This window comes from Alligator mississippiensis, chromosome 8, assembly GCF_030867095.1.
Source record: "Alligator mississippiensis isolate rAllMis1 chromosome 8, rAllMis1, whole genome shotgun sequence".
Taxonomy (NCBI): Eukaryota; Metazoa; Chordata; order Crocodylia; family Alligatoridae; genus Alligator; species Alligator mississippiensis.
The window spans coordinates 10,918,995-10,946,423 of record NC_081831.1 but is presented as its reverse complement, the minus strand read 5'-3'; the positions used below and the strand labels follow the sequence as shown (position 1 = coordinate 10,946,423).

General features: G+C 46.1%; 1 protein-coding gene across 5 annotated transcripts in view; it reads left to right on the top strand.

The window, feature by feature from the left end:
- Positions 1–27,429, top strand: part of CACNA1G (calcium voltage-gated channel subunit alpha1 G) — a 346,031-nt gene that overhangs the window by 171,293 nt on the left and 147,309 nt on the right. For 4 of the 5 annotated variants that reach the window (XM_059732103.1, XM_059732101.1, XM_059732102.1 and 1 more), the window contains exons 10-17: positions 2,354–2,505; positions 3,485–3,670; positions 5,017–5,131; positions 6,093–6,248; positions 14,853–14,946; positions 15,942–16,126; positions 17,188–17,634; positions 25,849–25,949. In XM_059732103.1, coding sequence (XP_059588086.1) covers positions 2,354–2,505; positions 3,485–3,670; positions 5,017–5,131; positions 6,093–6,248; positions 14,853–14,946; positions 15,942–16,126; positions 17,188–17,634; positions 25,849–25,949 — 1,436 coding nt within the window. Of the gene's footprint in view, positions 1–2,353; positions 2,506–3,484; positions 3,671–5,016; positions 5,132–6,092; positions 6,249–11,707; positions 11,777–14,852; positions 14,947–15,941; positions 16,127–17,187; positions 17,635–25,848; positions 25,950–27,429 lie in introns of all 5 variants that reach the window. The other variant, XM_059732100.1, reaches the window with a different exon arrangement.

Genomic DNA, 27,429 nt, shown 5'->3' with positions numbered 1-27,429 from the left:
GCGGTGGCTGCTTCTGTTCTGTCGCGGTTATGTGCAAGTTGGCATTTTCATGACTAAGGTAGACTTTGAGCATTTGCAATTGTCCTGAGGTGAGACTTGACATACAAGCTCCCATCCTATTTATTCCGTTGCGCGTGTGTGTTGCAGGCTGTATATAATTTTCTACCAGAAGTGTGCATAATATCATGAGCTAAAGCATTTTTTTTTATTTTAACTTGAGATCAGCCAGGGAAGTCATTTGGACTATGTGTCAAGTGTTTGTCAAACTCTAGCTCAGGGATTTATTCACTGATGAGAGTGACAGGCATGAATCTCTGCACGTCAAGCCAAGAGTTGATATAACCCTTTGTTTTCTTTCCCTCTGGTTTCTCTTCAGGAGGTTCAACTATTTGACCTTCCCCTCCTCCTGCTGTTGAAACATAAGCATTTTCTGAGAGCTGACCTCTTTCGTGGACTAAGTGCCTTTTGATGCCTTGAACAAAAATAAAAGTACTTTGAAATGGCTGCGGTATTTTAAGTGCCCAAAAAATATCTCGTATGTGCATAGGGTAGTTCTTTTCCCTACTTTTTTTTGATACTGCCATTTCTCTCATCCCTTGGTAAGGACTTAGCTTTGTCACAACAAACTCCCACCAGCGTCAGTGCAAGTCTGTAGAGACTACAGTGCAAAGTCAAGATGATGTCAAAATGATTTGGGTCCAAGTCTTTGGAGTAAATCTTACTCCAAATGTTACCAAGAGGGAGAAAGGCAATGTGAACTGGAAGGGGAGATGCAGTGAGCATGTTGGGAGACTTCGGCAATAAGAACCAATGGAAGAGAATTAAATGCACAAATGTTTTTTGTCTGCATATTCATCTGTCTGCATATTTATAACCCCTTCAGTCATATGGTACTTTGAAATACAAGCAATTACAAGTGACCACATAGTGAGCTAAGGCTACAAGTGATGTCCTTCAGTCACCCCTGCTGTGCCCAGTTGTGAGGTTTCAGAAGAGTGGGGATCAGAGTGCATGCAATAGGCAGACTAGGTTACAGATTCAGCTACTGCCTCGTTTGAGGATCCTCCTCTTCTCGTTTGGTTTGTTTGTGAGCTGTAAGGTCACTTCAGCAAAATTGGTGTCCGTACTTAATACTATCTGCAGTGTCATCCAGCTGCTGCCTTTTCTTTGTTAACGTACAGCATGCAGACTTGTGACGTGGGGCCAGTAACAGTATTTTGCAACAGTATTTAGGTACCTAAAGATGGAGATCGGCACACGGTGGGATTTTAAAATGCCCAAGTGAATTAGGTGCCTGACTCCTGGTGACAATCCATGAGCGTTAAGCACCTAGTCTGCTTAGGATCTTTCATAAATCCCATTAAGTGCCTATATGCACCTGTAGGTGCCAACAACTTTTATAAATTTGGTCTTCAAACCTTTGTTCAACAGATCACTCGAGCTCTTGATTTCAATGAAACTGAAGCATGTGTCCGTAGTTATTAAATACTGTGCCTGACTACCAGGCTAATTGGAGCTTGGATCAGGAGGGGAAGTCAGAGCTCCCAGTTTCTGTTTCTAGATTTGCCGTTGACTAATGGTTTGGTCTTAAAGAAGTCACTTAACTCTTTTGGGCCTCAGTTTACCTTCTGTGGTGTGTTTATAAGATGCCTATGCCTAGCTCAAATGAAAAGTCTGAGGCTTTAGTACTGCTTGTAAAATGTGTCGGGGTCCTTGGGTAAAACATGCTGGAGATGTGCACAGTATTATATACAAAGTATAAGTTAATACTTAAGACGTTCAAGTCAAGTGATTTTGGGTTCCCAACCTGAGACACCGAAGAGGGGCTAATTTCCACAGGAGTTTGTAAAAATTGGGTTCCTTTAACCATCTCAGCTTCAGCACGCAAAATCACTAATCACTTTTGAAGCCTTGGTGTTAGTTTTTATATAAGAGTAAGATACCTAGTAAATAAAGAAAGCAGACCCATAATCGATGGGTGTGCGAGAGAGCAGTCTGACATCCCCTTCCATCTAGGATAATTGGTGTGTGGGTTATGGAAATGCTCAGTCTCACTATTGGACAGTGTTACAAATGTCTCCTCCTGCGAGGGTACTGATGCTGTAATTAATGTCAATGTCAAGGGTGGATTTACTATGTAATTTATAATGGGTACTTTATCTCACACTGCCCTGTTGGTGTTTTCCTTTACACAGGCCTACTCATCTAGACCCGGGGGTGTAAGTGATGCTGCTACACTGACATTTATATGCTCTCATAATTCAGGCCTGGTTTAAACTCGCAAAGCCCTTGAGAGCAGCCCCGTATTGTTTAACTCCTTAATTTTTTCCTCTCTTTTCATTCTTGGTACCAGCCTGAGGAGCTCACCAATGCCCTGGAGATCAGCAATATAGTCTTCACAAGTCTCTTTGCTCTGGAGATGCTCCTGAAGGTCCTTGTGTACGGTCCTTTTGGCTACATCAAAAATCCATACAACATCTTTGATGGGATCATTGTAGTGATCAGGTACAAGCAGGGCGTTTTCCCTACAAGAGTGTCCTCTCCCTGAGCTGATGAAGTCAAGCACAGGATAATGTGCTCCTGTGTTAGGCTTTGCACCCTGTGGTGTCATTTCATCTATCAGTTCTCCGCTGTCCTGAAAAAACTCTCTACAGCAATGCACCTCTTTTCTATCTTGCTTTCAGCCTCTGAAGTTTTCCATGTATCCTGCCATACCTGTTTGTGATACCTTGTCGTATTTCATAGCATGCATCTTTTCCGTTTCCTCCTAGTAATGCCTACCTCTGAGTTCCTTGTTCTTTCTCCCCACCCTGGAGTATGCCCGTTCCATGCCTCTCACTTGTATGCCTCATTAATGCCGTGTATTTGAATTTTGGGGGCATTCTTCTTAGCTTCCTGTCTAACAGGCCATCACTGGTTCTCTCTATGGTGTTAAATAGCTCCCTATAACATAATGAATACTGTCTATTATATTTATCCTATTCGCACATAGATAGATGGACATGCATAGACAGACATGCAGGTATGTATTCAGAGGCTTCTTTGTGCTTGTTTCAGAGAGGCCCAAACTAAAGCCCCAGATCCAAACACCCCTAATCGTTGGGAAGTTTGGGCTTGAACTCTTCAGCTAACAAAGCTCTAGTTAAGCGTCCAGCTGGCTCACTGTGCCCATTCCCCCATCGGTCGCACGTGAACACTAAAATTGTACCTACAGATGCAGTCATTCACGGGCATGTTTTTAACATGCTTTTGTCACCCCACTGCAGATCTGGCTCTGTTTCCGCTGTCAGACGGCACTTGCAGTACGGCCATCCCTGACGGACTCTCCACTGCCCACCCCTCTTTTTCCCTGAACTCCACCAGATTTAAGAGTGGCTTTTTCTTTTCCCTGCTCTATCTCTCTCTTTGATGCCTACATGAAGTTATGTTCAGCGTTTCTTTCCCAGGGCTGAGGTCTATTCTGCAAATCTCTTGTCTTCCTTAGTGTCTGGGAGATCGTGGGCCAGCAAGGCGGGGGCCTGTCGGTTCTACGGACCTTCCGTCTCATGCGAGTCCTAAAACTGGTCCGGTTCATGCCTGCCCTCCAGCGCCAGCTCGTGGTCCTCATGAAGACCATGGACAATGTGGCCACCTTCTGCATGTTACTGATGCTCTTCATCTTCATCTTTAGGTGAGTGTGTGGCAAGGACTTGGATGTCGTGCCCTGCTGACGTTCTGTGCTTTAAGGTGAAAGCCAGTGAGTGGATGAGACCAAGGCAATTCTGTAGGTTTTGTGAGTGTTTTCAGAGGTATATAACCCTGACTGTCCTCCCTCGAATGGAAATGCTTTATTTAGTAGTAGGTGAGAGGAGCCCGGAAGCCCGCAGTGAAGTGAATCGTATCTTATATGGGCATTTCTGGACCAGCACCCGGTACTGGGCTTGCTGCCCTGCCTGAATCTTTCAGTCCTTGCCAAATAGGACATCTGCGTTTGCAATGGAGTTTTCCAGGGAGGTCCCTTCTGCTGGCCGATTCCTGTCCTGACATAATCCCGAAGAAGAGGGTTGATGGCATTGCAATACTGCTCTGGTTGAGAGGCCAAGCAGGACGTGTTGGTTAAATACCCACCTTCGAAGGGGGGCAGGCAGAATAAACCCAGCTAAGTCAGTCTCTCAAACTTGGTTCTTTTTTCCCCCTTGGTTTTTGCCCTTCCGTCTTCAGCCAGTCTATTCCCCCTGTGCAGAAGGTTTTAGAGCAAGTATGTTAATAAATAATCCTCAACCAGAGCCCAAGATCTGGGCAGCTCTGTATTTTGGGGATATTAGAAAAGCAAACTGAGGGCTGGGGGGTTGAAAAAAGTCCCTATTTTTATGATGGACCAGACCTGTTGGTGTTCAGGAAATTCAAAGCCTAATGAGCTTCTCTCTCCTGGACCTGGGGGTAGGTCTGGCTTTCTCCACAAGGTGCACAGATATTGGGAAGGTTGACAAACGGCAGCTTAAAAGCTTTCTCTTCTCTTTCCTGATGGAAAGCTTCCCTCTAAATGACCAGTTGCTAGGGAGATGCAGGGCCGAGCTGTGCAAAGCATTGGCTTTTCGCTTCATTGGGTGAACTGAAAAATTAAAAACGAAACAAAAAATTGGACCAAAAATGATTATTTTTTTTTTTGTTTTTCACAGCAAAAGTGTTTGAGTTCAATTAAAGTCCTTTTTTTTAGTTTTCTAACCCCTTTTTTTTTAAATTAGGTTTTGGTAAACTGTGAATAAAAAGTTGTCATTTCCAAACAAGTCAAAACATTTTTGCTTGGAAAATGTTGAAGCAGTGTTTTGACTTTTCCAACTAGTCTTTTTTTTTGCGTGAAACTATTTGCAGAATTTCCTTCAAATTTTTATAAATAGTTTCAGTTGACTCAAAATTAGGTTGTTTTGGTGAATAAATTATCGTTGTAAAGTCTCTCCTATATGGTGCACAGACAGTCCTATGACATGATATTTCCTTAACATCCTCTTTATTCCAGTCTTGGCTTCTTGTGTTCAGTATTCTAGGGATGCATCTCTTCGGCTGTAAGTTTGCTTCTGAGAGAGACGGGGACACCCTTCCTGATAGGAAAAACTTTGACTCCTTGCTCTGGGCCATCGTCACTGTTTTCCAGGTACACCAGCAAAACCTCTTGAACAAGCATATGCTTTGGGACTGCAAGAAAGAGGGACAGTCCATGTCTGTTTTCCAGAACACTTTATATAAGTCAGAAGACTAATTGCCAAGAGGGAGAAAAATTGGGAAGTAGCAGCAGGGGAGGATGAAGGGTTTCAAACAATATTTGGAGAAAAAATAATGAAGATCTAAGAAAAATAGAGCTAGCAGCAATGTCAGCAGCTGCAGAAAAGAAGGCTCTTGTATAACTGATGGCGATGTTTTGAGAAAGAGCGGAGAGGTAAAGTGCTGAATGAGCAGGAATGTGAGCTGAGAACTAGTCTGTGATCAAGGCTGCAACAAGTCCCTTGAGCAAGAAAGATGGTGTGGAGTCATCTCTCTCCAGTGTTTTATAGCAATAATTTATATATGTGGCAAATGGGGACTGTATCTTTTCAGTCTCTGCTGGATTTAGCTGTCCTTGCAGGTAGAAGGAAATGCCATACTTCACAGTCACTTACAGGTTTCTCTTGCCCGCGATATATATTGGTGCTAGGGCAGCTTGTTGCCCATAGTCCAAAGCGTGGTTTAGTGATGAGTAGGGGCATGAGACTTGGGACTCGTGGGTGTTTTCTCCATCTCTGCTGTGATCTAATGGAAAATGAGGGGCAAGTCTGATTTGAAATTCATTTACAGTACTTCCCTTGAGGGTCAAGTGCACTGTCCTCATTTACAGGAGCACTATATCCAGGGTAAAGTGCTGTAGTTGGGCTGGACTGCTATTTGCCTATTTAAGGCTGGAGACACTATTCTGTCTGCCCAGAACATACGTAATGCTGTGTGTCCTAGGCCGTACAACCAGACTGCCCTGCTAACGGAGCATGTCAACAGGGACACGTCTCCTAGTGCTCGCACTGCTGTCTTTGATGCCTCTGTCCTCTCTGATGTCTCCTAGTGCTCACGCTGCTCTTTCTCCCCAGATCCTGACGCAGGAAGACTGGAACAAGGTTCTCTACAACGGCATGGCTTCCACCTCTTCCTGGGCTGCTCTCTACTTCATCGCCCTCATGACATTTGGGAATTATGTTCTCTTTAACCTCCTGGTGGCCATCCTGGTGGAGGGTTTCCAGACTGAGGTAATGCCTTAAAATATGCACCTCTTTACCTCTTTGTTTCCAGCGTGGAGGAGATGCCAACACCAACATCCCTCTGCAATTGGATAAATTAAAGGGAAAGTAATAGACTGGAGAATCCTGTAAAGAAAAATGGAGAGAGAATACTAGCTCTTCTTTCCCCCTCTTTCGTAGCTAGGGCCGAGTGTAATAAACCAAGCTGTTGAGCTGATCATAAATGAAAAGGATTCTTAGCATTAATGCAACTGCAAGAATTCAGCTGTGAGCCAGTCAATGCTGATGGAATAAATGCTATGACAGTGTCTTTGAAACTGGCTTCGCTGTGTGCGGGAGCCAGATTAAAAGCCACCCTTATAAAGTTCTGCAGGCTGGTTAGAGATTAGTGGCATCATTATCTTTTTGATGGCGTGCACTCGTGGATCTTGTCTTCCTTCCAGTATAGCAACACTTCTGCACATTTTTAACTCCATTATTTCTTATCTCTATCAACTGACTCCCAGGGGTAGGAGCTTCTATTCAATCTCCTCTACCTCCCTAAGCACCGGTGGGAATACAGCCAGGTGTCTTAGATTTGAATTGAACTTGACCTCGTGTCTTTCTAAGTATCCAGTTTAGATTGGATGAACATATAATGGACTCCCTGAAACTAGCAACCACCTTGTGCTGCCTGTGACCCAATTCTTGACAGGCAAAAAAAAAAAAGGAGCAAAAAGCAACAAAATGTCAGGAAGAAAGGAAATAGTGGGGGAAGAGGGATCTTTACATTCTGCATAGGGGTTTGGCCAGCATGCAAAAGCAAGCGTTATTCATCAGGATCTAGTAGGGCAGGTTATAATTTAAAGCAATGTCTCTATTGATTGATAGGCATGATAAGGGGAAAATAAACATTAAGGTTTGTCACCTCCCAATGCCATAATACTCCATCACACTATAAATAGCTCTGTACAGAACCTATTTGTTTTTTATTTTCAAGTGCAGTTTAAGGAGAGAATTTATTGAGTTGTTCTGGAAGAAGGCAGTAGGTATTTGTATTATTTCTCCCTGGGTTGGTGTTTTATTTTTAATTGCCTGGTGTTATAGCTGCTCCTCTCTGAATTGTCTCCTCTGTCATGGAAAATGAAGGGGAGGTCATTGTCAGCTGCTTCTAAAGAGCAGAAAGTTTTCTTGTAGGATCTGGCTTAGGCTTTACCTAAGTACCTGTCAGGGCAGGTCAAAAGCAGCATGCCTCCCAGTGGAAGAATGGCTGATGTAAAACTGAACCTTGCACTAGTTTATCTAGGGCAGCAGTTCCCAAACTCTGACAGATTGCACACTGCCAACTTAAAACAATACAACCTTAAGTACCACCAACATTTTTTGTCATATAAAGTCATTATACTAAATCTGTTAATGTGTACCACTGACAGGTGGTCTGCATACCACTGGTGGTACACGTACCACAGATTAGGAACCAGTGGTCTAGGGCATTGGTTCAAGCACAGTCCCTTGGCTGAAAGATCACCTGCTGCAGCTCTCCATCAGAGAATATGGCACGGCTTTTTAAAACAAGTAGTTTCTTCTCACTAGCTGCGTAAGAGCATTTCAGCAACAGTGCGTGGCTGCTTGGAATTGGTTAAGCTCTAAAACTGAAGCAAGATGGTGGAATAGCGATCTTCAATTATGCAGTGTGACTGCAGGTAAATCCAAGTGCTTTGAACTAGCTAGATCAGGTACTGCTAGCAGCATCACTGCAACAGCACGGAGTGCCACACAGGTAAACCACCTGAGCATTTTCCCAGCTTTCTGGTCACCGTTTGCAGTCACACTTTGACTGCAATACAGTATAGGCAAATCCTTTAGCCACCAGTTTAAATCTGGACTGACTCCATTAATGTCAAGAGGGTTCCTTTTAACTTTGGTCCCATCCCAGGGAAGCACTAACAAAAACGCCTAACGTGAAGTTAGGGTAAAGTTATATGTTATGCTTAGGCCATACTAAGGGCACTTAAAATGTGAATGACTGCACTTTAAAGCTTGTTTACTCACGCTAAGTGCCCTCTGAGCTTCTCAAAGTTTTATGCCACTTCAGATGAGTGTTAACTCTGGGCCGTGAAACCTAGCGCATGTTAGGGTAACTTCAGTCTGCTCCGCAGAGATAAAACAAGCAATTTTAGTCCTCCGGCATCCCAGGATGAACTGCTCCCCGTCCCCCCTCCACCTGGAGCAGTGATAGAGCCTAGGGGCACTAACACACATGCAGGGAGCCTGCACCAATGCAGTGGAAATCCGGCGTGTCAGAGCATACTCAATTAATCGAGTAACTAGACATGCTCTGGGAGCCTCGTGCATGACATGCATCAGCAGTTCAGTGCATCTCCACACTGAGAAAATGGTGGCAGTGCTCTTTGAAATAAAACACGTTCAATGTACTTTAGTTCAAAGCACCCCGCCACTACTTTCTCAGCATGGGGACTCACTGTGCTGCTGATACATGTGACACGCGGGTGCTTTTAATTAGCACAGCTCGTTAATTAAAAGCGCCCAGCGCTGCGTCGGAAAACGCATATAAAAATGCCCTAGGTGTCCTGGCTTCAAGCCATGCCCCTGCTCGCCAGCCATCTAGTGGCAAGTCAGAGTTGTGTAGGCAAGAGAATTGGTAACCCTTAATATGTGACTGCTCACAGCACGTGCTAATGTTAATACTGCTTAACATTGCACAGATGTAGTGTGGTTTAACTGGAACATGCGACTTCACTGGGAATTGCTTTTAAGCACGTATTTATGATTAAGCATGGTTTAGCTGAGACCAGAATCTGGCCTACAGCGGTAGCTCCAAAATCCTCTCTCAGTTACACTAAAGTAATTCCAAAAAAACTGCGCTGATTTAGCCAAAGTTACTCCCGACCTCCCAAAGCATGACTGTGATTACAGCGTGCTCTTTTGTGTCCGAGTTCATAGTGTCATCTCAATACTTTTTTTTTTTCTTCCCCCAGCTACCTCTGAGATGTTCTCAGTAGTCTCCTAGTAAACATGGTAAACAAATGTCTCCGTTCAACTCCAATTTTTCTGAAGCTGGCAGACGGAGTAAATGCTTATTGGATTCAGGGAGTCAGATCCTCAGCGGGATATATTGGTGTTACTCCATTGACTTGGGTAGCGTTTCAGCTGCACGCACCAGGCGAGGAGCTGGCCTCGTCGCTCTGTTTGTTCAGCTTTGCAGCGGAGTGGTTTTTAATCATACCTGTTTCCATTTCTTGTTAGCATGGGCACAAAAGGCCATTGCCTAAGTGAAATTAGATGAGACATTACCTCCCTTTGTAGGCTTCTCTCTCAGGTGTTTCTTTCTTATGTCCCTGACCCTTATTCTTGGGTTAGGCTTTTTATTTTTATGCTCCTTCAGATTTCTTCACTGAGACGCACTCAACGTTGCTGCCTTTATCTCCCTGGTCCTTGAGTGCCTTTCCTCAATCTGCAAACACCTTGTTAATTTTAGTGCATGGCTTTGCAGGCCCTTGGGTTGCTAGGCACCAGATGTACACATGCACTTAAGAAACAAAAAGGACCTGTTCCAAACTTTAAGCACACATTTGCTGTCATTTTGGAAGTGGGGATTTAAAAAAAAAATTTTATTTTTTTTTTGGGTAACCTGGCTATTGCATGCAAACGGCACACAGGCCGGGATTTATGCCACGTGGATTTTTCTAATGTGAATTCCTTGGATGCGGACTTTGTGCATGAAGCCACAGCAGCTGTAAGGTGAGGGAGATGAGCTGTGTGACTTCGGTTGATAGAGCTGCTCGGATGATATTACTGACTGAACGATCAGGTCTCTGCCCTGGGGATTTATCACCGAAACAAACAATGGCTCCCGGTAAGGGAGCTTTTTGTCAGACATAAAGCTCTGCTCCTGAGGGATTTCATGATAATATTATCTCTGAAGCATATTCTTCCATTGGTAATCCTCTCAATTCCATGTTCCCCTTGGTTTCTGTTCTTGTCTCTGGCAATCCCCAGTTGCTGGTTTGTCTCATCTTCCTTCCCTGCGCTGGTAATTCTTTCGCTCCATGTCTCGCACCGCAGGGCAGCCTAGGTGCAACGATGAAGGGGCTTTGTGCGTATTCCTCGAGCACCTGCACAACTGATGCAGTACCGACAATACAACCCCCCTTGGTGGTGTAGTATCAAGCCCTGGTGAAGGAGTCTGAGAAAACAAAACCTTAACTTCCCTTGGGATTCAACCAGAGGGAAGCAATCTATTTTTGTCCATCGGTAACTGAGATTTTTGGATCATATTTTTGTCACGTCCCCTTTACTTCGCACGCTCTGATCAGCTTGATTGGGATTATCCTTATGAAAGATAATTGCGTACGTGTTTTATCCCTGGCGGGCTCCTCCGTGGGTCTTTTTTATTACAGTCAAATTGAATAATAATTTAACTTCAGCTCTTAGGTACTCTTAGCAAGACACTGCTGTCCTGCGTCAATCCAAATTTTAGCCTTCCATTCATGAAGACAGATCCTGGCTCCTGAGTACAGCAATGGGGGGAAAAAGGAAATCTAATACCCAGTTGCCCCAAATCCTGCACCTAGCTACCGCTGTGGTAGGGGACAGAGCACCACATTTTGATGCAATACATCAAAAATGATGTGTAAAGTCCCTTACTGATTCTGTAGCATGCAGCTGTTCCCAAAGCTATGTGTGTTCATCCTATGGTACTAAGAAGTAAAAACAGGTCTACTGTCTTCAGCTATGGAGGGGGAAGTACAAAAAGGTATAAAAAAAATGTTCTCCAAGGGGCTGGGAAAATGTTGCTTTGAAGAGCCCTAGCCTTGAACAATACTCAAAACCACCCATGGGCTCCAAAGGAGAGTTTTAACTCAGGAAGGTAGGGTTGGGCCCCGTCACAGCAAGAGGACTTCCAAATAATGCAAGGCTTACAGTGGTTTCCCTTGAACTAGATATTTAATTTGGCTTTAATGACGGGTATTGTGTGTTAATCACCCATTAATTAAAAGCACGCATTCCTACTTAATGATGGCATAATAAAAGCAGACCTCATTATTCAGCTGCAAAAAAACCCGGAGCGGACGCGGTTTTAATAATCAGACAGTATGTCATTAGCTCAAATCGCTATCACGTTGCAGCAAAATCAGCTCCGTTTGAAACACTTAAATTGAAGGTAAGGGTGATCTGTGCCAAGGACTGTGTTCATCTTGTGTTCATCTCAGACCTTTCATCCTTTCCTTGTGCTGAACAAAGACAGCAACGTCCGATGAGTCCAGTGCGTTGCAACCTCTTCCACTATTTAATCCTGACATGAAATTGCTGCTAATGGGCACACACTGCCCTTCTTTACCCCTTTTCCTTTCTCTTTGCTTTCATCTCTCTCTCTCTCTCTCTTTTTTTTTCCATCCACTCTCAATTTTGATGTTGAAACTGTACAAATTGAACACCCCCCCTTCCCTCCCCCGTTTTTACTTCAGGAAATCACCAAGCGAGAAGAAGCGAGTGGGCAGTTAAGCTGTATTCAGCTGCCTGTCGACTCGTCGGTGGTACGTAAGAGCTCAGCATGAACACCCCCCCCGATGCCGTCTGGTAGTTGTCTCTTTCTGTGGTGACTGGTCACACACCATGATGCTGTTCTCATTGTAGTAGCCGTCATTACTTTTTTTGTTGTTGTTGTTGTTGTCAAGTCAGCCTTGATTTTAAGTCCCTTCCTTCTTTGTGGAGTCAGACGAGTTAATGCAGAGACCCTGTCATCCAAAACCTGCCCAACTTTCCTGCCTATGTCGGCTCTTTTGCTTTGACCCTCTCCGTGAAGGAGAGCTTGCAAGTGGCTCTTTCAACAGCCGCTCACCAACCCAAGCATTTGGATTGCACGTGCTTCCCGGGAGAGGTGTGGAGGGGGGCAATGTTTTATGGGCAAGTGTGTCGAATACTTCCCTTCTTACACGTGCTGCTCCTTGTTTCTTCTGAAGACCCATCCGCTCATGCACATCAACTCCAGCCCCTCTAATTGCGGGGGACAAAGCAGAGACAACTGCCAAAGACTGAAGGGACCTAGAATCAAGCGTGTTCATGGACACTTGTGTGTAACGGCACTGTGTTCTGGAGAAGTCGATACTAGCACTGAGGCAGCGGCAAGGCCCACCGATAGATCAACCAGATGATGTGGTCCAGCTGCTGAATGGCTCTGGCCTGTGTTATGTAGGAGATGGTCACGGTCCCTCTCGGCCTTTCCATTCATGAATCTGTTCAATCAAATGAACCCAACCGTGCCTCCTCTGCCCATTCACCCCCCTCCCTCCTCAGACATCTTTCTCTCTTTTTTTTTCTCACTCCCTTTCTTTTCTGTCCTTTCCTAGAAGCTCTGCCTTATACCTTAGCACGAACGCCCTTTGTATTGTATTCAGGCACATCCTCTTGCCTTCTGTACATGTTGGCTTATCCACGGTGCCATATGGTCCACCTCGGCATACTCTAATTGTTCACAAGGTTTTTAACTCCATGTTCTCTCATCAACCCTTTTCCATCCAGAAAGGCAAGCTGGGACCACATGAACAGGTAACGGCCACAGGCCCCTGCCATGAGATGCTTGCTTGTAGCCATCCTTCACGTGGCCCTTGTCCTCTTAAAGGGTGATGGTGTATTCTTCTACAGCAGGGGCGCTTCCCGTCTGAAAGAGATGGGGTTTGGTGCTGGGTGAGTGGAGAACAGAAAACCTCCTTTGGTCCTGCTTCTTCATATTCCTGTGCATTTCTAACAGCACCTGGTGTTATCCCCTGGATGGTTACCGAATGTTTCAGGAATGCAACTTAAACCAGGCAAACTAGTCCCACTATTTATTAGTTTTTAATAACCCATTAAAGAAAAGGGAGTAATTACTGGCAGGCCTGCTGACTGGAAAGAATTGGGAGGCTTTCCGGAAGGGAAGACCTGAAGCCAGCTGGAGTCCACGTTCCACTGAAGAGACCGAGTTTGGAAAATCTGCCCAAATTCCAGCCAGTATTCACTGAATATTCTTGCTAGGAAGGCATAGCCCTAGCACTTGAAAACTTTGCCTGTCCTGCAGGATGGATTTCCTCAAATCATACAAGGATCCTGCAGGACAAGAAGACATTTTACATGCAAGGGCTGTTTTTTCATTCCTTCTCTCTTGCCCTAATGGCATTTCTCTGAGAGCCCGTGGTCTGAGTGGAGAAAAGCATACCTATTTAGCAGGACCAAAGGAGGAGTGTGGTCCTCTGAGAAATTGGGCCCGATCCTTGATTCTTTAGTCAGGCAATGCTCCTGTGGCTTTCAAGGTGGGTTTTGCCTGAATTAAGGAGTACCATCCTGGGTCCTGTATTGCATATCACCTCCTGGAGTCTGCTACTTTAGCACTTTCCTCTTGGCTGGGGCCTTCAACTACCAAGTCTCTCTCCAAGCACCAAACTTCATCGGGGCTCTTAGTAGCACAGCTTGGTGTTCACTGTAGATGTTGGGGTCTCTTAGGCACCTAAATTTTTCCTGGCTAAGGTAAGAGTCTGCTTGGCTTCTCTCCTGTCGCTGCATTGACCTACCCACCCACCTTCCCACCTTCCCTGCAGTATACATCGTACCAATGGATGGTGTCCTCTGCCAGAATAGTGGCTTCATCAGAAAAGCAGCCCCTCTTCAGATGGAAATAATTCTGGCAAGCTCCATTTCCAGCTGATGTATTCTGATTACACCACACCCCGTGTGCCTTTCCTCAGTGCCAATGGACAGAATGGAAGAGGGCTGGGCAGGGAAGGCCTTGACTGGGTCTGTATAAGTAGTCAGTAATTCCTGAGTTGCGGATTTGACAGCACGATGAACAAAGGAAATAATAAGTGATGGTGGTAAAACTTGTAATGCAGCTTTGGAGACGGGCTCAAGGTGGCTCATGGATACGTTGCTGGTGTCAAGTCATCATCAGAATGGGAGATCCAACCACCAGCATACTGAATTGTTCAGTGAGATCCAAGTAAGCCCCCTAAATAAATGCATCTGTTGTATTTTTATAGCATTGAGATAAATAGCCATAATGGCTATTTATCCCCTAGTCATATTTTATCAGGTTGTCCTTCATTGGATCTCCAAGTGCTCCTAGGGCATTCTGCACCATTTCAGAGGCATGCATCTATTATCTGCTGAGTCCTGTAGGCCAAATCCTTTATGCCTCTTGCTGAAGTTTGGATCATTTCATCTAAACTTCAGTGAAAAGAGTCGCGTGAGTGCCTGCCTGTCTGTAATGGGTTCTAATCGGCGACGTTGGTGTCGAGAACAGATGAGGATTCGGTTTTCATCCAGTGGGCTGCTCACTAGATCTGTGTCCTTTCCCTAGTGTCTGTCCAGTGTGGAACTGCAGCAGCAAAAGCTAAGTTATCGTTCTTTGCCTCTGCCTCCTGGCTGCTTTCAGAGGCGGCAAATCTACCCTTTAGGAGTGTAGTTCTGTGGTATAAATATGTGCATGCCTCATTCTGTGGAAGGTGATGTCCCATTGTGGTACCAGTTCCAGTGGATCACTAGGTGTGGTGTTGGAGATGGGATCCAGTGTTCAGCAGGGGTGTCCCGGCTGCACATTGTCATTTATCCCAGTCGCTAAGCTCCTGTGTTTTGCTCTAGGGAGATGCGTCTAAGTCTGATTCTGAGGGGGATGTTTTCCCCCCAAGCCTGGAAGAAGAGGGTGGACTTAAGAAACACTTGTCAAACCCAGCCTGTAAGTAACAGCACCGGCGACCAGCCTTTCTAGGGCAATGTCACTTTGGTATGAAAAATCATGTGTCCAGGAAGGTAAAGCTTATCTTAGGGGAGTGTTTGAGAAGTAATGAGGCCCCTCCTGACTCCATGAAGTTACAGTGGACTTGCGTTACGGGTCACAAATGAAAGGCAAAGAGATGCAGTAGTATTAGAGACCATTATCTCCCAGTAAAACCAAAGATCCAGCTTTAATGCTATATAAAATATAATACGTGCGGTTGATAATGAGAGAGAGCAACAGCAGAGAGCTGCTGCGTGCAGTTATTTCCCGGATGGTTGCCACATCTGTGATGCTCAGACAGGGCAGAGGGAGTAGTCGAAATGACCTTGCAGTAAGGGAGGTTTCTTGCCTGCAAGATAGAGGATTGCAGGACCTGAGGAGAAGAAATGGGGAGAGTCAGAGCTCAGGGGAAGGGGAAGAAACTTGAAGCCAGACAAAATGCTCAGGCAGGGGAAGTGAAGGAGTGTAAATAAAGAAGTAGAGATGGAGAACAGAATGGGAAGGGTGGGGAAGACGGGGGTGTAAAAGAGCTCTCGGAGAAGGGAAACTTTGGGGAACAAAGCCTGGCAGATTATGAAAGAGCTTTCAGAAATGCAGGGGGTTGGAGAGAGGCCTGTGGCAGATTGGTACTTGCATAGCAACAGATTGGCAATCCCGAGCCTGTGCTTGCACACTTACGTTCCATCAGTTGAATTCGAACCCCCGAGTAATGCAACTTCTGATCCAAAACTTCAACAGAAGCCCCACCTGCCACTCGTTCATTAAAAACCTTTTTGGCATTGAATGAAAACCAGCTCCTCTTTGTGATGGTGTTGGCCTCTGCCCTCTCAATGTTCTGATTAGAAAGGGCTCTTGTAGTGTTGTCGCCCATTTAGTCAGCCCCAGCCATGAGATCCATGATTCCTTCTTTGTTCCTAGGGCAGCAGTATCTGATACCTCCTTGTTTCTTCCAGTGATGGCCTTGAGTGACCACCCCGACCTGAAGAAAAGTCTGACTCCACCCCTCATCATACACACAGCTGCCACCCCAATGCCAATGCCAAAGAGTGCCATGTTTGGAGATGCAGCTCAAGGCTATGAGTCTCGCCGGGCCAGCAGCGTCTCCATGGATCCCAGTGCCCACGAATTCAAATCTCCAGTAGGCACATCATTTTCTCTGTTCCCCTTTGTGATTGCTTCATTTCTACTTGGTTTATGTTGGGGTGGGCAAGATGCAGCTCGCCAGCCCATTCTATCCGGCCTGTGGAACCCCTAAAAAATTTGGAAAATTAATATTTATCTGCCCCTGGCTGCCTGTCATGCGGCCCTTGTTGGCTTGCCAAAACTCAGTAAGTGGCCCTCCGCCCGAAATAATTGCCAAAGCCTCTGGTTTATGTACCATTTGTCTAGGTATTCATTCTCCACTCGCCACCTCACTATCTTTAAGCCCACCTGCTGAAAACGGGCAATGAGCTAGTATCAAAGGGCATGTGTAGATGAAACAGGGGCCCTAAATTGAAGCGATGGGTTTTTAAAAACACCACTTCAATTTAGGGCCCTTTAAACCCCCATGTCGTGCACACACATGAACTTACCTGCCTCTCCGGTGGAAGGGAAGGGAAGGGAGAGCAAGCTGCTGGCGGTCCCTGGACTACAAGGGGGCTGCTGCTTCCCTCTGTGGCAGTGGTCGCCCCCCCAGGCAGTACCCGCCTGCAGGCACCCAGCTTGGATGGTCCTAAGGGGCACTGCAGCCACAGAGGGAAGCACTGGGCCCCCGTGCAGCTCAGGCAGGCGGGCAGGCTCCAGGGGAGGGGGAAAAAAAAAGAAAGATAAGGCTCACCACTTTCCTTTTTTTCTTGGGCAGAGCCTGCCTTCCCAGGCTGCTGCCATGCTGCCTGCAGGGCTTCCTGCAGAGCCGTGGAGCTGCATGGAGCCCGGTGTTTCACTCTGCGGCCGTAGGGCAGCAAACTAAAACTCGGAGGAGGAGTTTTAGTTTGCTGTGCCCCAAGTCATTTAAGGTTCATTACGCCACCGAATTTGCTACAGCAGCTGGAATTACTGCGCAATACACTGCTGACGCGTGCCAACACCAACACCATTAAAGCAGTGCAAAGGCATTTAACCCACTTTAAATTGTCGTGCACACGTGCCGCTCATTGCGTCTGCACAAGGCCAAAGACAATTGAGTTGATTCTCTCCACGTCCTTGTTCCTTCCTCAGTCCAGCATACGGAGCTCTCCTCACAGCCCTTGGAGTGCAGCCAGCAGCTGGAATAGTCGCCGGTCAAGTTGGAACAGCATTGGGCGAGCTCCCAGCCTAAAGCGCCGGGGCCAGAGTGGGGAACGCAAGTCGCTGCTATCTGGAGATGGGAAGGAGAGTTCAGAGGATGGGGAAAGCTCTGACGAGGAGCAGTCCAGCCGGGCTGGGAGCATCAATGGCTCTTTACCTCACCGCATGGAATCACTGGAAGCAAAAGGCTCATTTGACCTCCAGGACACCTTGCAGGTGCCTTCCCTTTACCGAACCAGCAGCATGTACAGCAGCCGAACCTCTGCATCAGAGCATCAAGACTGCAATGGGAAAACTTCTGCAGGGGCCCTGTTACATCAGTTCCATTTGGATGATCCCAGACAAGACTGTGATGACTGTGATGACGAAGGCAACATGGTAAGCAAAAGCTAGCAGCTGTTTCTGCTTCTTGGTGTGCATGTTTGAACTGATGCCAGCTCCCCGAGGAGCATGGTGCTACAGAGCGCACGCAGCTGATCTCTTCAGGGTTTATTTCTCATCTGCCTTCATGCCCCAGACCAAAGAATACAGTGTAAATCATGCATATGAGCTACAGCAGGCACCTGGGTTATGGGAGCCCACTTCCCCTGGCACCACTTATACTGGTTGATGTTTCAGACTTCACTGCCATGTTGCATGAGAGCTCTGAAGTAATCTTGAGCCCTCAGCTCTTCCTACCCTACCAAGTCCTATATGTGTACACTGTGCTTTATGAAAGGACAAGCCATGGTCCTTGCCCTAGACACTTCAGGGTAGCCCTAGGCGGAGCACGTTTGCCCCTCCACTTATCCAACAAGAAGGCTCTATCCATTATCAGCCCCCACACAAAAGCATCCCTTCTGTAAATGTTCTCTTCTATGGGACTGAGATCTCTCAGTGCTTGTCAATTTGCAGCAGGTGAGGGGAGGAGAGCAGGGCAAAGGGGAGGTAAAGGTTACAAACTGAAATGTTGGCTTTTGAATAATAGTCTCAGTGCCAGGACAGGCGAAAATGTTATTTGAGCTGTGGATGCACTTTGAAGGGGAGCGTGCAACACTTCTTGGTCTTGTAAACACCAGTTGCCCCCTCCCACATTATAGTTAGCTTGGATTGATGAGCTCCTGAGCTTCAGGGAAAGCCCAGTGATAGCAGATATGAGGGACCTTACATTTTGCATGCTGCAAAAGGAGCTTCATGGCACTCCACAATCCCAAGAGAGGTACCAGACAGACCGAGGTAGGGCCCAGTGCAGTGGGCCAAGGGCTTGCACATTGCTGGTCTTTCGATTATATCAATAGCATCTCTTTTTAATGAGAGAGAGCAATAATTTGCCCTTTCTCCAGCTATAAGGCTGAATTCTTCTCTGTGATAAAGCAGGGAATTTCTGTTGACATAAACAGGAGATACAAGGGCAGAATTTGGTCCACTAGTCTCATAGAGACATTAGTCTCATAGAGGCAGCATTAAGCTTTGCATTAATTTCAGTATGAAGAGGCATTAGTCCAATAAGTGTCTCTCTTTCATAGGTCTGAAAAGTGCCACTTAGGAAATGGTAGCTAAAAAGCATGGCAGGGGGAGAAGGAAAATCAGCTATAATTTTGAGCTGATTAGAGATGCGAAGTGCTGAAGAGTCATCTCCAGTTTTACATATTCCCCGGATCTGTGCTTTCAAATGAATGCCTGTAATTTCCACTAAGATGCCACCGCCCAATTTGTGTAAATGCCAGAGTAGTTTAAGCCACAGAGAAACTTCATCAGCACTAAATATGCAGCTAAAATACAAAGAAGTAAACTGTGAGCTAGCCTACGCTCATCCAGTGAAGCGAAGGGAATAGTGAGGGGCGAAGTCAGTGCCGCATTTGGCCTCTGGGCAATAAGCAGATGTAGAAGGCAACTAATGAAATAAAGATTTGCAGACAGGCTTTCCTACACAGTGATGATTTGGCTCAGCTTCTGGAGGAGCACAGAAGGGCTCCTGGGATTCTACCTCCCAAAGCAGCACGAGTATAAATATGACACGAACATCTCATTTATTGTAAACTTTTCCAGCACTCATCCCTGGCCTTTTCTATTATGTTAGCAAAGCCCGCATGGGGTTGCCAAGACTAAACAAGACCTTGAAACATCTTCCATCAGTAGAATTTCGCTCCTCATCCAGAGAAACATGCTACAAACACCATGACACACAATAATACGTGATGGCAATTTGCTAATAAAAAAAGCCTAAACCTTACATAGCTCAGCCAGAGGTCTAGTCTTTTCCTGTGCTGTGAGCCTACCCTTACTCTCAGACAGCTGGGTGAGCTCTGCAACCAGGTAAAATTAGTTTTCAAGAGAGAGAAATTGGCAATTAACTGTCATAACCTGATGAGATTTAGGGTAATGTTTTTCATGTTCCTGTCACAAATTGATGTGCCTGATGGACTCACCAGTTTTGTTTCCCTTGAGTATGATGGCATCGGGATTGATGCTGATGATAAAAGTGCTTGCATTGAGTCTCACGCTGAAGATGGAAAGGGCTGAGTGTGATTCATTGCCCAGGGCAGAAAATCCTGATCTGCAGGAAGGCGCCTAAAGGGCCAGGCTAGCAGGGAGAGGAGCTCATTGTGCAAACACGGTAGGGTTGACTGATGGGCCTTGTGAATGAGGAAGTCCTCTGAGACCTTGAATAATAGATATTTCTGGCACTCAATCAGCTCACAAGGCCTTGCATGTCTTGCTGGGTAGGAAAAGGAATAGGTAGGGCAGAGGGGAAAGACCTCTCCTTTCCCCAACCACAAGGAAGACTAGGGCCGTGGGAGTCACCTTGCCAAAACGGGGAGGATTTGCTTGCTTGCTTGCTCGGTTACTTTCCTTGGACAGAATGACTGTGTATGAGATAAATTGCTGGAGGAAACCAGCTCTGTGGGTTGGGGGGTGCCTTCATTTGGCAGTGTTTTTTTTAATTGGCTTTTTAGTCCAAGCCTAAAGAGGCCAGCAAACCTGATAGGATGGGCGGTGACCCAACTGCAGTCCGAGAAAGGAGATAAAGCTTGTTGGTCACCCATACTTGGACAGGAAAAGGCCTGAAATGCTAGCCAGTACCTGAAATGCTTACAGTTGGCTAGGCAGAGAGACCGCAGCACAGCACAAACGCTGGCCGATCTACCGTCCTGGGCACTGAGAGCACTGAACAACCAGCATGGCTATGAAAGCACGTAGGCCTTGTGGTGTTAGGATTAATATTGATGAACAGTAATTGTTTTCGAAGCAACGAGAACAATATTGAAGCCTGAAAAGCCACAGATCATGGGCATATTTTAGTATAGCTCATGAAGCTGTGGAAAAAAACCAACCTGGAACTTCGTGCATCGATGCTGAAGGCCAGCGTTATTCCCAAGCACATACCAAGGAAAAGGAAAGGTTCTTCTGCCCAAAATAGTCTCCAACAAAATTATCCTACTGCCTCTCGTATATGGATTCTCAGGATATCATTTTAACTGAGTGTTTTAACCTGATTCCTAACGTGCTACAAGATGAATTGCATTTTTAAGAAACAGAGGTTTAATTGCTCCTGAAAGAAGCCTTATTAACATAATCAAAAGACCGTGCTCTTATTGCTAGCTTGGAGTCTTTTCATTCTCCTGTCCTATTCAAAGCCAGATTTTTTTTTCCACCTTACCGGAAGCAAACAATGTTAGGGATGCATTGGAGCGTGCAGGGTCTCTTTCTTTACATCCTGCAGCTAATAAACTGGTAACTGGCTGCCGTGATTTTCCGAATCCGATTGTGTTTTGCAGCTCTCAAATGAGACCTTTAAAAATGAAGCCTGTGTGCTTCCCATGTATATTAAGCGGCTCAGATACCATGGTGATCAGCAACTAAACACTGTATAAATGGTTGCTGTAAGCTGACTAAAGACCCTGCTTGTAGGAATGTTTCTAAGAGCCGGGTTCGCTCTGATGTACTTTGCCAAAGTTTCTCTTGACTGCTTTGTTGCCTAGTGCTGTAGTAGTGGATCATCAGCTTGACTGATGTTCTTCCACCCTAGAAGTGGCTGCATTTCATGGATGCTCTTGGTAATAGTTTGTAAACTTCCTTGAGGACCTGTGAGAAGCGCTATACAATTGCAAAATAAGAGTCATAGTTCTTTCATCTTCTTTATTAGTTTTAGCCTTCCATAAAAACTCAGTTTCCTGTGCTTTTTTATGTTGCAAATATCAAAACCAGAGTTACTAGGAAATATCATTTAAATGAATGAAATAATACCAAGCCATCAGGTTCCTGAGCTCCCATTTCTGGTGGGACATTTTTGGGGAGAGAGGGGGGACTATTTGGATCAAATGACCCATGAGGGCTAAGTGGATCCTTAATAAGTAAAGCTCAACAAGGACTCACTGCTGGATGTATTTGATCACTTCTGCTCTGAAATGAAAAGAAGAGCAAGGGCTGAGTCTGAGCTCCCTGCTCCAGTTCACACAGGTACCTGCACTCTGTCTGCAGTGAGTTTACACTGGTGTGTGTGAAACCAGAATGAAGTCCAGTATCTCTTCTCCGCAAAATACAACCGATTCTGTGCCTGATTGCACTGGCGCACATTTGGAATAAATCCACTCTGATCGTGGCTTGCTACGACACTGGATTTATGCAGGCAGGACGGAGATGCAGATCTGACCTGAGATCTTTGTTGTGCAAATCTGCCGAGCCCGGTTTTTGTCACACATCAGCACACACGCCGGCTGTAAAATTTCCCCATTCTTCAAACAAACAAACAAAAAAATCCTCTTTCATGTGAAACTAAATGAGTGAAAACCAGGAGGGCAAGCGAGGAACCTGCATAGTCTAAAACCAAGAGGCTCTTCAAACAGAAGAGCTCCCTCCTCCCTCATGCAAAGTGCGAATCATTCCATTTGCACTTTTACATCTGCTTTCATCTTTGGCTGTCTTGCACTATTTCTGTAACAGCAGATCAACACTCACAATGTTGTCTCAGCCTTCTCCTCCTAAATGTTTAGAATTAAATAACCAAGGCCTGAGACTCACAATACAGCTTTTAGCTTGCATTCAGGTCAGTTGCTAGACAGAGATAGTTATTCAGCAGATTTCTTTTCCTATAATAAAACTTGTATAGATCAGACTTTCTCCATTACCCCAAGAAGTGTATCAGTCTTCTAATGCTAACATGCTTTGCTTCTTCTCTCCGAAACACGTTAATAAATGAAATTCCTAATCCAGGAGCTGTTTATCAGTCGGTCTCGTCAGTGCAGCATCTGAAGGGTGCTCCATTCCCTCTTTGATACACAAAGGAAATGCCATTTCATATCAGTGAGTTAGACATGCCCTTCCTCCACTGAATCAACCACTTGGGCATATATTTTGTCATCTGGGCACAGCGCCGAGTGCAGAGCGAATCTAACCTGCACTACCCACCAGGGTTATGTCCATACCATTTGGTCTAAAATCATAGCAACTAAATTCCTGTTTTTTCTCCTCGTTCTTCTTCCCCATCTTTATCCATCCTGTCCAGGTGTGTTTTATGAACAAATGGATATGATTTAAACAACATAATTGATATATCTCTTTGAACATAATGCCAACTCAGGCAGCAATCAGGCTGATTGTAAGCAATGTTGTGTGTCTGGACCTTCCAGAGAAAGCACTTGATGGGAGCGAGTAGGCTGGAAGCATTCGTTTTTTATTCCACAGAAATTTACATTGGGCTCCAATTATCGTAGGCTAAATTTTGCTGCTACACTGGTGTAAATGGGGTAATCCCCTAGACTCCAGATTTACACCAGCATAGCAAGGAACAGAACATGGTCCTATTTGAGGAAACCGTAGCTGGTGACTGGGGGATCTACATCCCCACTGCTTATATTAAATAGAGGGACAGGCTAGAAGATCACTTTTCTCCTTTGTTGTCTGATTTAGCCTATGAACTGCTAGCTGCAACAATTAGATGAAACCCAAAATATCTTTGGCATTAAAAATTGGACAAAAGGAACATAAAGAAGCATTCTGTGCTGCTGACGCACTACTATTCACTACAAATCCCCAAGATAAATAGCAGAACTGCTTTGAATAATAGAGACTTCTGGAATCCATCCAGCCTACAAACTGAAGTGGACCAATTGCAACTATTACCCCATGCCTAGAGGCTGGGGTCGCTATCACTGGTCTGTCTAGAGCTCAAAGCAGGCACTGATTTTTTTTAAAATATCTGGATTATGAAGCCAACTAGGCTAGCTGAGGGGCTAACATGAACCCATGAATATGTGATTTGGAAAGGTGGGAGCATTTCTGACTCTCTTCCTCCCCCTATGGGGGCAAAAATCGAATACAATGAATAAGTTATGAAACCTTCTTGTATAGGGGTGGGGAGGGTGGAAGTGGGAATAAATCTAACTTTTCTTTATCGAAACCGTCCTCATTACCTTCAGAAGGTGGCTTGCATTTTCCAAAGGGTTCGGTTTGTCACCAGGCATTTTCATTAAAGTGGACACCACACTTTCTATTACCCGTCTCTAATGAGACTCCTGGCTGAGTGCATAGAGGAACAGAAAGCATTTCACCCATTCCACTCAATTACCCTGACAGCTCTGGTTTTTACGTTCCAAACTACCTCCAATTGCTAAGCGTGCAGCTCGGGAGGCAGACGGTGTCTTCTGTTTAAAGCAGAAATATTTACCCTCCCTTGTTTGATACCCTGTAGAGGGGGATGCTGGAGGTGGCAGGGTCTACTGGGTAGGGCACCTCTCCGCCGGGTCAGCCGCTCATCCTGTGGGCAAGCTTGGGCAGGTCATTGCATTGGGAAATGGGTGTGAAAACGCAGACCTTCCTGGGTAACCTGCTCTGAGCATACCCACGTTGGAGGTATTGCATTCTGGCCTTCAGGGACAGGTGCCCTTCTAGTTGCTTTACAGGTGGTGCTACATAGGGGAAGATGCATGTGATGTTAGATTTGCATTTCACTTCCAGCCAGACACCAAGGGCCAGGCATCAAAGCCCACTGAGGTTAATAGGCAGCCTCCTGTTAACTCTCATGGACATAGGGCCAAGGCCCCTGAATCCGTCCTCCTCTCCTTAAGGCACCCTGACATGGCTGGAAAAGATGAGCATCTATCAGGCTGGCTCTTCTACTACAGGATGGGCTCTAGTTCAAACAAGGATTTAATTCAGGGAGGTCCTAGGGCCTGTGTGGTGCAGGGGGTCAGGCTAGAGGCCTGCAGTGGTCCCTTCTGACTTTCATAATCTTATAAATCTCAGTGTTGTGCTCATGGAGCAAAATGGAAGTCCTAGGCAATTCTTCCTATTCCCTTCTTCCTGGCTGCACTCATGGGAGCCCTCGAGGTTCTCTTTTTTTTTTTCCTTTTTCCACTTTTTTTTATGTTACAATTAAACCTTAAAAGATTCAGCAAGCATCTGTGAAGTAAGCAGAAGGCCTGCAGCTGACCAGGGCTGGTTTTTGGCTCTTCGGGCCAGGGCTAGTATATCTGTTTGTCCTGTCAGTCTGCTTCATGCCAGCGGTTCTCAGCTAGGGTGATGCGGCTTTCCCCACGTGGCTGGCAGCCGTGGCACAGGCACTGCCACTGCAACCAGCTAAAAGTGCCCTGCATCCCACATGCACAGCCAGACCAGGAAGCGCTGTGACACACACAGCATTACATTTACCAGATAACCCTAATGCAAGCAGAAGTGCACACCCATGCCACAGGCGTTCCTGCCCTGGCTGTGTGTGCAGGCTGCAGGGCACATGACAGCAGCTGCCCTTCCCCAGTTGAGAAGCACTGAGGACAGCTGCGGTGGCACAATAGTGGGTCCTGAGCAGAGGGCTGCCAAATTCAAAAGACTTGCAAGGGACGTCTTGAATCTAAAAAGGTTGAGATCCACCGATGTGGGCCATATGCCATTATGGTGCCATGCAAAATAAAATGCTGAACCCCTGGAGCCCAGCTAGGCCCTGTCAGTAGTCCTGGACTCTTGTGGGACAAGCCTCCGTTCTTGGCTGCAGAAGTTTCCCCCCTTTCCCTCAGGAACGGCAGTCCCGTGCACAGCGGGGTGATTGTTCAGCTGACAATTAGCATTGCTGACTGTTTAGCAAAGGTAATTCCCCCTTCCCTCCCCCCCTGCATACCCGCTGTGACTTCACCAAATATTGAAGGCCCTTATAGCTCCCTCTGCTTTTCCCTTTAAAACGTGATCTCCAGGTGTGAGTGGCTGCTGGGCACAAGGCATGTCCACGCTGTGTCTTTCCTTGACTGTTTGTCCTCCCAGCCCTTTTACACAAGAGCACTTATGGCATCTCTGCACGTGGAGCCGCTCTCCTGCACTGCTAAGTATCATCAATCCATCTGTGAGGCACGCAGCAGGGCCTGCCTGCCCATGCTGACAATTTTATTGTTTTAACCTTGCCTTGCACATAAGAAGTGACATTCAGAAATGACCTCCACGTGCAGGCCTGCCATGCTGCCGTGACAGCTCTGGATTGACGGGGAGGGGGAGAAATTAAGGTGTCTCGAGAGTTTCACGCTTGGTTATTTGGTTTGTCTGGGATTCAGACCATGGCGGATGGGTGTTGTAGTCGCTCAGAATAACTGATTACCGCTCGCTGTATAGTTGTTGTTGTTCTTTTAGAGCAAACGAGACCGTGCGAAGGCTTGGATACAGGCCCGTCTGCCCACCTGGTGCAAAGAGAGAGATTCTTGGTCTATCTACATCTTCGCTCCTCACTCTAAGTAAGGCAACTGCACCTCTGAATAGTAACAGTGCAATAACTACGGGTAACACTGAAGGTAACCAGGTACGGTGGGCCACGGTGCCCCGAGACCTCAAGGATCGGAGAATTCGCTGCATGCTAGCCTGCCAGCTATGGCCATACAGGGCAGCTGCAAGTGGGTGGGAAGACTTTTTCCGCAGTGCAGCTACATCACAGAGCTACTGTAAACCATGTGAATAACAGAGGCAAAGATGGACCCAAAGCTCACAGAGTAGAGGTGGGACATCCCTGTTCTCAGCTCAGAGAGCAGCCCTCTGCTCTAACCATTCGTCAGGCCAGTTCAGCCCCTAGAACAGCCCAGTATTTAGAGGGTGCATAAGTCATATACAGCCACTTCTTCCCTCAGCGACATGCTTTGTCTCCTGGAGGCACAGCACGGCACAGCATATCAGCCTGGTTATTAACCATCAGCCCTCAAGGGCTGGTAAGCCATATACAGCTCCACGTCCTCTCTAAGGACAGAGGATTCTTCGGTCTTAAGGGCTTGTGGGCACAAGCTGTAACTCCCAAATCAATAGCCAGATCCCAGGCATTGCTTCATTCAAACATGCTCTTTACTCAAGAGAGAGAAAAGATGCCTATGAGAAGCTTTGCCATCATGGAAGTGCACATTGGGAGGAGCTGTTCGCCTGCTGCCTGGGAAAGTTAAGTTACAGCCAAAAGGTCATGGGATCATGAGTCATATTCTTGCATGCTGGTAACAGTCTGTAATAAACTGGCTTGGAGCTGTTCACACCCTTTGACTGGTGTCTAAGAACATGAACCTGCATATGAAGACAGATGTAAAAACACAGACCTTCCTGGGTAACCTGCTCTGAGCATACCCACGTTGGAGGTATTGCATTCTGGCCTTCAGGGACAGGTGCCCTTCTAGTTGCTTTACAGATGGTGCTACATAGGGGAAGATGCATGTGATGTTAGATTTGCATTTCACTTCCAGCCATCATGTTCTGTTGGGAACTCCTTAACTGGCCCTTTCTTCTACCTCTTCTGCATGCGAGTCACATCAGCTGGACACAGGTGCAGGAAATGCCTCTCCCTTACACAGGGACACACGATGCCAGATTCTTCGGTCTTTCCCAAGTTCAGCTCCTTCATGGCCAAATGGAGTCAGTGCCATGATGCAAATAGTCATGCCATGCTCCAGCTATTCTGGGGGGACACCTCCCATTTTAGGGTGAATAAGCTCAGACCAGTGTTATAGCTCATTCATACAGAGATTACCTAGATTTTCAGAAACCAACTCTGAGAAATGTAATACCTTATTATAAAACCTGGGTCGGTGTACGGCCATCTGTCATGGTGTATAGCTTCTGTTCTTTCCTTCTGCATGGAGTTTAATAGCATGCCATACTGGAATGGGGTTAGTTTTCTAACTAGGGGCAGGGATAGACCAGAACATTTGGTCTGAAGTCTTTGATTTCAAGGACAGGGCGTGC